The sequence below is a fragment of the Aethalodelphis obliquidens genome, unplaced genomic scaffold (genome assembly GCF_003676395.1).
Source record: "Aethalodelphis obliquidens isolate GAN/ISIS:26980383/991018 unplaced genomic scaffold, ASM367639v1 scaffold38, whole genome shotgun sequence".
In the NCBI taxonomy this organism is placed as follows: domain Eukaryota; kingdom Metazoa; phylum Chordata; class Mammalia; order Artiodactyla; family Delphinidae; genus Aethalodelphis; species Aethalodelphis obliquidens.
In genome coordinates, this window is record NW_020837982.1 from 8242329 (window position 1) to 8254678 (window position 12350).

General features: G+C 38.8%; 1 protein-coding gene across 4 annotated transcripts in view; it reads right to left on the bottom strand.

The window, feature by feature from the left end:
- UBE2G1 (ubiquitin conjugating enzyme E2 G1) overlaps window positions 1–12350 on the bottom strand; it is a 104431-nt gene that overhangs the window by 4867 nt on the left and 87214 nt on the right. For 2 of the 4 annotated variants that reach the window (XM_027130745.1, XM_027130744.1), the window contains one exon: window positions 10835–10957. In XM_027130745.1, the coding sequence (XP_026986546.1) occupies window positions 10871–10957 (87 nt within the window). In that variant the 3' untranslated portion in view covers window positions 10835–10870. Of the gene's footprint in view, window positions 1–2554; window positions 3173–10834; window positions 10958–12350 lie in introns of all 4 variants that reach the window. The other 2 variants (XR_003438008.1, XR_003438007.1) reach the window with 2 other exon arrangements.

The window sequence follows — 12350 nt, forward strand, 5'->3', positions numbered from 1 at the left end:
AACGGTGCTGACCTAAAACAGTCATTTACAATTTGTAAGCATATCCCATTTCTGGTTTAAAATAAATCTTCTGTTGTGTGACTTTGTTAAAAAATCACACCATTTTTATATTAATGGAAATTATATCAACTGTATGTCTTTACAAAATAACTTAAGTATCTATTTTTTGCCTCAAACTTACACTTCATTATTCTTGATTTCTAACCTCCAAATCTGGAGATGGTTTAGTTGGAAAGTGTCTTGTTCCATTTATTTCTAAAACTAGAATCAAATCATTAGTTTTCCATGTGGCTACACAATTTAATCTTTCTAAAAGGCCTAAAAAAATAAAAAGCAGACAAGCGTGATTTCCAAAAAAAAAAAAACACTTTTTTTTAACACTTTTTGATGTTAAAGACAATATTGAAAGTAATTCGTCATTCAAGGGTAAGTGTCCCAATAAGCTCAACCATTCTTAAGTGAAAGCAGTCCATGAGTTAAATAGCTTAGTATATCAAGGAAGTTTTCCCCATTATCTTTCACACAGATGATTCCAAAAGTTCCAATTCATTCTACACTGCCACCAAATATACTACTTACTAAACAACAACTCTCCCCCTATCACCAATCCATCTGTTTTTCCCCCAAACTGAACTATTCTTTTTCTTTTCCTTATGTCATGCACTGGTGACCATCCACACACTTCCTTTCTGAGGTCGGTAATACCTCACTCTCCTAGCTCTCCTCCTTGTGACCAGGCAGCCCACATGTTTCTGTCCCCTAAATGTGGAAACTGTGCAAGATGCTGTCTTTGGCCCTAGTATGTACTGCTCTCTATACCAAATGAATGGTCATCTCTACTCTAGAGACTTCTAATCTCACCCGCAGCCCTACGTCTAACCTCTGTCCTAACCATTCAGTATCAGTCATACTTTCTCAAAGCTGCACCGTGTTTCTACTCCCACTAGAGCTCTGTGAGTGGTTTAACCTTTTTTATGCCTGGTCTAACTGGCTAGGTGAACAGCTCTCTAATGGCCTGGATAATGTCTATGGTACTCCTACAGAGCCCCTTCTTTCCCAAGAAAACAGTGCCTTTGTAAATATTCATTAACAAGAAATGAAATGAGCTCAGGGTCAGCTGTTCTTGGTGTTACCTCTCATTTCAAGATATAAATCTTAATCCTTAATAACATGCAACTGTTAAAAGGGAAGCAGATATACATTATTGAGCTAGTAAAATATCAAGACAATGTTAAATGGAAAGTACAGAGTGTATGCTATGTATACATTTATGTTATAAACACAGACACAAAATCACACTTGTGTGTACATGTGTGTTAGGGGGAGAGTAAGATTTCTGAAAGATTAAACAGTGTTTACTTCTGATAGCAGAACTGGGGAGCTGAGATGGAAAAGAGATTTACTTTCCCTTATATATAGCTGCAACTATAAAGGTAGCAGTCAAATTCAGAAGGAACCAAAATAGAGCCATGATATTTATGGGTTAGAGAAGATGTTTCTAGAAGGGAGATCAATAGTCAATTCAATTCAATTGCTACAGAGATTAAAAATCAAAACTAAGGGACTTCCCTGGCGGTCCAGTGGTTAACACTCCCCACTTCCACTGCAGGGGGCACAGGTTCAATCCCTGGTCGGGCGAACTAAGATCACACACGCCTCATGGTGCAGCCAAAAAAAACCCACTAAACTAAAATTAAGCCTTTGGATGTGGCAAACAGGCAGCCCCTGGTTTCCTTATTACGTTAGTTTTCTGTGGAGAGGGAAGAAGGTGAGGCAAATGTGCTGGAAGATTGACAGTTTAAAAAAAAAAAAAACAGGGCAAAGCCCCTTTGTTTCCCAGGTCCCTCTCTTCCTCCCTAAAGTTAAGTAGTACTACAAATTTTAAGAATTTTATATATTTCTTCTAGTCCTTTCTTTTTAAAAAAACTTTTATTCTATCGGATAACTATGATAGAATAAAATATAGTTGGTTTTACTTTATAATTTACATAAATGATATCATACTTTTTTTTGCAAATTGCTTTTCCTACTCAAGATTTGTGTTGAGGGCTTCCCTGGTGGCGCAGTGGTTGAGAGTCCGCCTGCCGATGCAAGGGACACGGGTTCGTGCCCCGGTCTGGGAAGATCCCACATGCCGCGGAGCGGCTGGGCCCGTGAGCCATGGCCGCTGGGCCTGCGTGTCCGGAGCCTGTGCTCTGCGACGGGAGAGGCCACAACAGTGAGAGGCCCGCATACCACAAAAAAAAAAAAAAAAAAAAAAAAAAGATTTGTGTTGAGATTTAACCATGTGATTATATATTACTAAGTCTACATTAGGTATTTTAGCTGATACAATAGAATATTGTAACTGATATTAATAGTAACTGATCAATTCTGATAGGCCTTTTAAAAATTACACACAATACTGCAAGCAATATCCTTGTATCATGTCTCTCTGTACACATGTGCTGGAGTTTCTCTAACCTATACACCTAAATTGCAGGATACGTGTTTTCAAATTGAGTAGATATTACCAAATTGCTCTCCAATGTTGACAGAACAACTTCACTCATACCAGTATTTCAGGTACACCACTTCCCGAAATCTTCACCAACACTTGGGTTTCTTGGACATTTTGGTTTTTGACAACCTGATGGATTTGATGTCATCCCCTGTAACTTCGTATTTCTGCTTACAAATACAGCTGAATTAATTTTTGCATGTATAACAACAATCATCTTTCTTTTTGCTTCTATTTATTATCTATTCATATCATTGTCCTTTGTGCTGATATTTTTCTTATTGCTTTGCAAAAGTCTGTAGATTCTAGATAGAAATCCTGAATATTAGATTTACAGAAAATTTTTCCCAGTTTGCCGCTTATATTTGTTTACTTTGTCTTGTCATAATATTTAAGTTTTTGGTTTTGATACAGCCAAATTTATCAAATTTTTTCCTTTTATGGGTGTTACTGGTGCCTAATAAATCCTTCTCTACCTTGATATTCTCCTGTATTTTGTTCTGATATTTGTTTTTCCTATCTGTCTTATGTTTTAAAATTTACTGGAGATAGCTTAGTCTCCTCCTTACCTCAGTCAACAAGATCACTATAGATCACCTGTATTAGTGGGAGTGAGGTGGATGCATCCTTGAAGCAGGTTCAGTAGAGTCTGCACTTTTCTTCATAATCTTACTGTAACACAAGAGATCAGAAAGCCTCAACGTTTAAGGAGCCCTAATTTTAAGGAGATACGGGTGAGATGTGGAGGCTAATCCTTAAATGATCTGAATATGAAACCCATCAAGGATGTGGTCCTATTGTGATAATCACATACTCCAAATGTGGTCTCAAATAAGCCATGAAGAAAATATGGCCACCTAGGAGGAACAGAAGCCGTATACATGGAGCCACATATACTTCTATTTGTGAGAAATGACTCTAGATTCATGCGTACACATATGCAACGAGGTAAGGCAGAAAATCTTCTATCTAACTGTGCTGGGTTACACAATGCCTACTATCCTGGGTGAGGTTATCTACGAAACAGATTCTCAGACAGGTATTTGTTTACTGGGAAGTGCTTCCAAAAACAAGAGTGAGGGAAATAGATCTAAGCAGAAGAAGAAGATGAACTGAGGGGGGCAGTTGAAATAAAGGCTTCAGTCAATCCCACACTGGAATGGCCCTTCAGATAATTCCCAAATTGAGAAAAAAGTCCAAGCCTTTGTATCAACCCATCCCTTACCCAAACCAACTAGTCCTTGGATGCAAGTGGCCTCTGGGGAAGGGGACTAACTTGGGCAAGTGATCTCTTTTAGCTAAGGGCAACACTCCTAGAAAGCAACTCAGCTATGAGTTATCAGTAGGCAACATGCCCAGCAGGCTGGGATATGATTATTTCCCTCTGGACAGAGACAGTAACATCCACTACACCCATAGCTTATCTTCTCTTATCATCTTACTTATTCCCTGATGAAGCCAACCAGCAAGTTGTGAGTTGACCTATGAAGAGGCCCATGTGACAAAAAACTTAGGACTCAGTCAATGGCCTATAAGGAATAGAAACCTGACAAAAACCAGTTGACTGAACTTGGAAGCAGATCCACCCACCACAGCTGAGCCCTGAGATGGCTGCAGTGCCAACCAACACCTTGACTGCAGCATTATAAGGAGCCCAGAGCCAGAAGAGTCAACCAAGTCATACATGGAACCCTGGCCTATGGTAACCATGAGATAAGAAATGCTGTTTTAGGGCTTCCCTGGTGGCGCAGTGGTTGAGAATCTGCCTGATAATGCAGGGGACACGGGTTCGAGCCCCGGTCTGGGAGGACCCCACATGCCGCAGAGCAACTAGGCCCGTGAGCCACAACTACTGAGCCTGCACGTCTGGAGCCTGTGCTCTGCAACAAGAAAGGCCGCGATAGTGAGAGGCCCGCGCACCGTGATGAAGAGTGGCCCCCGCTGGCCACAACTAGAGAAAGCCCTTGCACAGAAACCCAACACAGCATTAATTAATTAATTAATTAATTAATTAAATAAAATAAAATGACACTTAAAAAAAAAAAGAAATGCTGTTTTAAGTCACTGAATTTTAGGTAATTTGTAACACAGCAACAGAGAATTAATACAATCCCTCTAGCCTTGATACAGAACCAAAAGACCAAAGTCCTTTTGTCTAGTGGTATAGAATGTGGCCATGCTGCTGATCTATGGGAAAGGGAGGATTTGTTTCTCCCTATCTCCTCTCTCTTCATCCCATCCCACACCTGAATTAGAAAAAGGATATGGTTATTAATTATTAATAATCTTTATACAGGAGACACAGATACTACATGATTACACTTATATGAGGTATCTAAAGTAGTCACACTGATAGAAACATAAAGTGGTGGTTGCCAAGGCCTGAGGAGAGGGGGAATGGAGAGTTGTTGTTCAAGGGGTGGAGAAGTTTCAGTCGTGCAAAATGAAAAAGCTCTGGAGATATACTGTACAACAATGTGCATACAGTTAACAATACTGTACACATAAAACTTGTTAAGAGGGTAGATTTAGGTTGTGTGTTTACCACAATAAAAGTAAAATAAAGAAAATCTGGATCAAGTACATCAACACTAATGCTTCCAGTTAAAAGAAAATTATATAAGTTAGAGATTTTGATGTAAAAAATTACATCATTAAAAAATACTAAATTAAATTTACTTTTCATTCAACCCAAATAGAATGTACATTTTTCAAGTGCTTCTTGTGGGTTTTATTTCACATCATCCTATCACAAGACTACAGAGACTGAGGATATTCAGAAAGTGCATGAAAAAAGCAAGTCTTTAAGAAGAGTTTGAGGGCTTCCCTGGTGGCGCAGTGGTTGGGAATCCGCCTGCCGATGCAGGGGACACGGGTTCGTGCCCCGGTCCGGGAGGATCCCACATGCCGCAGAGCGGCTGGGCCCGTGAGCCATGGCCGCTGAGCCTGCACGTCTGGAGCCTGTGCTCCACAACAGGAGAGGCCGCAGCAGTGAGAAGCCCGCGTACCGCAAAAAAAAAAAAAGAAGAGTTTGAGTGATAGACTAGAGCTCGCTAAATCTGCCACAAAGCAACAGGTTTCTACAGTATAGCCATGGGCATAAAAATCATGTAATGACAGAGACATTTAGATTATGTGGGGCTTCCCTGGTGGCGCAGTGGTTAAGAATCCACCTGCCAACACAGGGGACACAGGTTCGAGCCCTGATCCGGGAAGATCCCACATGCCGCAAAGCAACTAAGCCTGTGCGCCAAAACTACTGAGCCCGCGTGCCACAACTACTGAAGCCCCTGCGCCTAGAGCCCGTGCTCCGCAACAAGAGAAGCCACCGCAATGAGAAGACCGCGCACAACGAAGAGTAGCCCCCACTTGCTGCAACTAGAGAAAGCCCACGCGCAACAACGAAGACCCAATGCAGCCAAAAATAAATAAGTAAAAATAAATAACTTTATAAAAAATAATAAAAAATAAAGATTATGTGGGCACCTCAACCCTACAGCTTACCTTGTTCTGTGCATTAGGTAGATGAGTAAAACATAGGCCCTTTTATAGAAGGTATTAGTTAAGTCATGGAGTCTGATGTGATTTCTTAATTTAATTTTCAAATGATTTCACTTTTAGTGCAATCCAAACAGATGACTGGAATTGGGTATTACTGAGGCATTATTTCCCAACTGCATCATATCACATGTAACAAGAGCAGTAAGACAAATTCATAAATGGCTAAAAGTTAAGACTCTAGGTGCTACAGTACTTCAGAAAGGGAAGAATTTGCTTGGGGATGAAGAGCAATAACTTCATGAAAGAAGGGAAATTTGAAATGGACCTCATCTCAAGTGGCAAAAGAAACAGAACACACATTCCAGACCCTTGGCACGGGAAATGGGTCGAGTATTTGAGTTGAATGAATGACGAGATACATTTCAGAAAGAGGGGGACTATATGAGCATAAGAGGGAAGCTACTAGTAATTGTTAATCAACATACAATAGACAAGACTGGGTCCCTGAATGCTAGTTAAGTACGTCTGCTTTAATTACTTTTTTGTTTGTTTGTTTTTTTGGCGGCACCACACAGCTTGTGGGATCTCAGTTCCCCAACCAGGAATTGAACCTGTGCCACGGCAGTGAAGTCTTAACCACTATACCACCAGGAAACTCCCCTTAATTACTTATTAATCAATGTTTCCCAAAGAATGTTTGTCTTTGGCCATAGGTGGGCCAAAGGATCCTCATGATGAGGATGAGCTTCAGACTGAAAACAAAATGCAAAATCGTTTACTCAGTTCTTACCGATGAAAAACACACAGTTCAAAGACTATAATTTTTTACACAGAAGCCTGAGCTTAATAGTAACACAATAAGTTAGGAATAGTAACTAAAATTAACCATTAAAATATTAGAGCATTAATTTAATTCAAAATTCTGTCCTATCTAATGTCCAGCTGCCACACACACCCTTCTACAACAGTGCACAGCCATTACAATGCACGAATGAATTTATATGTAGGACTTGCAACTTTAAAGAAGGATGTGTAAGCAGTGCTGACCTGTTTGCCAAGATTTCCAGTTATTGCTTCCTACACCTTTAATTGTAAGTTCTCAGTTTAGTTTCATCATTAACAGTATATTATACTGTTTTTCAATTAACCTATTCTATGCAAGGAGGTATTTTGATTCAACATTATTATTTGCCTCCATCTTCTTTTTACATGAACCTTAATCTTGATAAGTATACTTTAAAGACGTGTATGTTATGATCAAGTATAAATTAACTCTAATCCCACCAACAAAGAATATATAATCCCTTACAAAATTAGTTTGTGACACTTCATTCGTACTTATTTATTTTATTTGCAATATACTATCAAGGTAAAAAAAACTCTTGATTATTTCCTAAATTTATAAAGTACTGTTTATAAGGTAAAATCACACATAAGCTTAGGCTTCAACCTATTATTTCCTTCCTCTCAATTCGTTGTTGTCGCCAAGCTCTTTTCTGACTGGAAAATAGTATGGGTAAGGAAAACAAGCCCTGAAGTGCTTGTTGTTCCTAAGATATTGTCCGACCCATAAAAGAACCAATGCAATAAATGAGCTGAGCTTCGTGAAGACTAACATGGCAGTTGTATCCAGGACAAATATCTAGGATGAAGTGCAGGCCGACACAAAAGATGTTCAACTAGTAACAAGAACTTGACCTAAGGTGGTGGAAAGCAAGAGTCAAAAGAAAAGATGAGGATCACTGACTAGACATGTGGGAGGTATTAGATGTAATGATAATGAAATCAGGACAGGACTGTTAGCAAAAATAAACAAAACAGAAATAATTTGAAGACTGCAAGGTTATTGCTATATCTGTTGGGAACAAAGAGAAGTAAAGTTAATTTTCAGCATTTTAGGTTATTATAACAAGATCTAAAAGTAGATATGAGTCTTTTCAGAAACTTAGAGATAATCAAACATGAAAACAGAATGAAAAGTGGGTAGACTTTAGCTTAACTTCTGATTTACCTTTGCATTTGATACGTTTAATCATAAAAATCATAAATAAAAATTAAGACACTGTGATACCAGTTCAAGGATAGACAAGCCAACTAAGGAAACCTAGAAAGGTCAGAAACAGATCAACACATACCTGGAATGTAGTTTTACAACATAACCAACACTGCATATCAGTGGTGAAAGGATGGACTTGTAAATAAATGATGCAGTCAACAGTTATATATTAGGGGGAATCAAAGGGTAAAGTTGAACTCCAACTCATACCATACATCAACCAATTTCAGTGAATTCAACACATTTGTGAAAGGCAAAACCATAATAACTTTTAGAAGACAGTATACAATAGTAGCTTTCTGATGGCAGGGAAGAAACTAAGACACAAAAAGTAAAATGCATACAGGAAAGAACTAAAAAATTAAACTGCATTAAAATTAAGCACCTTGTTCATCCAAAGACACCATGGAAAAAGTGAACTGACAAGGATACAAATCAATAACCTTACTGAAAAACAGGAAAGACCAGAATAAGCATTTCACAGAGGAAGTGTCAATGGTCAAACACATGTTACAATACGCAATTGCATTGGTAACTAAGGCAACACACATTAAGTCCATAATGACATATCATTTTACACCAGATCAAAAACTTTGGGAAAACAAACTTTGAAGAACTCTGATAATATCAAATGTTAAAGAGAATATGGAACAAATGGAATCCTTGTCCTTGCCAAAAGGAGTATAAATAGATGCAACATTTTGGAAGACAATTTGGCATTATCTACTCAAAGTGGTGTGCATATACCTTTAACTTAATGCCACCCCTAGGTATACACCCAAGAAACTTTTTTTTTTTTTAATTTTTATTTTTTGCCGTACGCAGGCCTCTCACTGTTGTGGCCTCTCCCGTTGCCGAGCACAGGCTCCGGATGCGCAAGCTCAGAGACCATGACTCACGGGCCCAGCCGCTCCGCGGCATGTGGGATCTTCCCGGACCAGGCCACGAACCCGTGTCCCCTGCATCGGCAGGTGGACTCTCAACCACTGCGCCACCAGGGAAGCCCCCAAGAAACTTTTGTAGTATCTCTGCAACAAGAAACAAGGATAGCCACATTCTCTGTAATAGCAAAAACAGAGCAAAATAGGGGAATTCCCTGGTGGTCCAGTGGTTAGGACTCTGTGCTTTCACTGCCCTGGGCCCAGGTTCAATCCCTGATTGGGGAACTAAGATCCTGCAAGCCAGGAGGCATGGCCAAAAAAACCCAAAAGAACAAAAAACAAACAAACAAAAACACCAAGCAAAAACAAAACAAAACAACAACAAAAAAAGCAAAACAAACAAAAGAACCCCTCCCAAAATAGAGAAATAATGCAATGAGAATCAAGAGTAATTTATCTAATGAAATACTAAACAGTGAAAACAGAAGAAATATAACTGCACATAACAAAGACCAATTTCAAGAATATAATGATGAGCTAAAAGTCACAAAAGAATGCATACATTATAATTTCACATATATTCAGTTCAAAAACGTGGAATATGTTGTTTAGGAATACAAACTTGATGAAATTATGAAGAAAAGCAATGGTAAACAAAGAATTGGGAATATGAAAAAAGGATGGGGTAGGAGGGGAATATAGGAGATGTAACAAGTAGTAATGAAGTTCTTTTTCTTTTTTAATATTGATTGATAGATTGATTGGCCACACCACACAGCTTGTGGGATCTTAGTTCCCCACCAGGGATTGAATCCGGACCCTCGGCAGTGAGAACACGGAGTCCTAACCACTGACTGGACCACCTGGGAATTCCTAAAGTTCTTTTGCTTAAAATAGGTGGCCAGGTACAGGGATGTATCATGTATTCTGATTTTTTAGATGCTACGTTTCATACACAGGTTTTATCACCTCGATATTTGATTTTAAAAAGGGAAACCAAGTAACTTAAATATCACACATTTGGTCAATTCATCTACACCATGTCCTCTTCTAAGCCAGATGGGTGGCTGCTATCTTTGGCTCCTTGCTAGACTTAAAACGGACTTGTGGACAGACGGTATACAATAAAAGGGAAAATTTTCCTACTGGCCCTATAAGTAATAAACAAGGAGATAAAGACCAATTAAAACAAGAAAGGTAGATGTTTAATATAAAATATGATCCTTCTTTAAAAAAAACTGGGAAACAAAAATTTAAGTCATTCTTTATTCATATAGCACAGTATGAGAAGATACAAGAAACTTCAATGCCTAGCTTAGTCAAAGATGGCAAACCAAAAGGTAAAACGGAGGAAACTTAGCTTTAAAAAAAAACAGAACAGAACTTTATAATGAGAAATTTTACCATCAGTGAAAAGAAATAGACTGTTACCATACTAACAACCAGTTTAACACAGAATATCTAGTAAAAAACAGCTGTATTTACTGAAGGAAAAAGCAAGGGGATGACACCATTTCTGCTGAGAAATAAGAGACTACTGGATACTACCACTAAAAAATGAGGCCAATGAAAACAAGCAATTCAAATACCCAAATCACACAATTTCTAAAAACATTTATGACGTGTATAAAAATGCAAAAGAAGGGCTTCCCTGGTGGTGCAGTGGTTGAGAGTCCGCCTGCTGATGCAGGGGACACGGGTTTGTGCCCCGGTCCGGGAAGATCCCACGTGCCGCGGAGCGGCTGGGCCCGTGAGCCATGGCCGCTGAGCCTGCGCGTCCGGAGCCTGTGCTCCACAACGGGAGAGGCCACAACAGAGAGAGGCCCGCGCAGCGCGCAAAAAAAAAAAAAAAAAAAAAAAAGCAAAAGAATAGGATGACTTTTTAAATGAACTTACCCTGAAATAAGTGAAGTTACAGCTGTTGAATAAATGTCACTCAAAAGCAGTCTCTTGGCTTTTTCTTACACAGCGGGCAACTTTCCTTTTGAATTCTCCATTTCTGTCTTCCCTCCATTCTTTCTGTAAGTACAAAAGTAACAGCAACTGATTTTATGTAAACTCCTCTTACAATCTCAAATACTAACTTTAATTTTGAATGTAATGCTTTGGTAATGTGAATACTTTTAAAATGTTAAAAAGTTGACAAGGTAGAAAAGTAGTCAAGAAACACTTTTGCAAGGCACTCTGCTAAGATACATGCAAATGACCTCTACAGGCAAAAGTCTCTTTAAAAAAGGAAAAGGCCCTGAAGATCATTAGCAGTTTTGTATTATGCTAAAAAGAAAGCTACGACTTACAAATAAGATATCCAGGCTATCTGAAGGATCACCAACTCTCCCTACTGGGTAGCAACCAGAAAATAAAGTAGACATAACAGTGCCTCCAATATCAAGTATATGGGTGTAATGCATCATACTGAGGTGATACTGAGTACTATTTCTAGTGGGGGCGGGGGGATGAGGGGGTGGGACACATGACAGTGACAATATCACTATCACTGCCTGGCCCATAAAAATGGAACACAAAACAGCACCAGCATAGTTTCACAGGAGAATAGAGCTGATTTTACTTAGCATGTAAATACCAGGAAATTCTCACAAAAATGCCCAGCCCTTTTTTCCCCCTGCTATATCATCCATTTAGGGACAGCAAAGACTACAGAAATCTTCAATACTTGCCTGTGCAGAGGAAGAGATTTGAACAACAATTTTTGCCCTCAAAGCAAGGCACCCCAGAAAGCCAATCATTATAATAAATTATGAGATAAACTATAATGCTAACATCTACAGAGATCTGGAGATGTTTGATGAAATATTTATGGATAAAATGTTATTGTCTGTAATTACCTCATTACCATATTTAAGAAATTTTAAGGAGAAAGGGTCAATTCCAGAAAAGAAGGAAGGTCAATCTCAAGAAAAGAAAGAAAAAAAAATCATCTAAAAAGAGCACTTAGCAGAGAGAAGTAAGACTGAGAGCAGGGAGATGAGATAGAAAGCTATTACAATAATGTAGGTAAGAAGTTAAAAGGAATCAAATCAATGGCAGAGGGGTGGAAAGGAATTTAGATATATAATTTGACTGACATTCTCTGGTGACACACAAGACTGGGCAAGGATGACTTCTAGGTAGAAGATAGATTGGTAGATGATGGTTCAAAGCAGGAGCTAGCTAATAACAGAGTCGCCATTTGTTGAATCCACTATGCCACACACTGTGGATGACCAGATGGGTGGTGTTATCATCTGCATTTTACATGTGAAGAACCTACGGAATCAATAGACCAAAAAGCACATATGTTTATCTCTTAGCTCTCCTAAGATCCTATTAAAATGATCATACCGGAATTATTTTTTTAAGGTATAAATCCTCACTGTCAAAGAAAATGGCATTAAAATCATCTAATCACGGG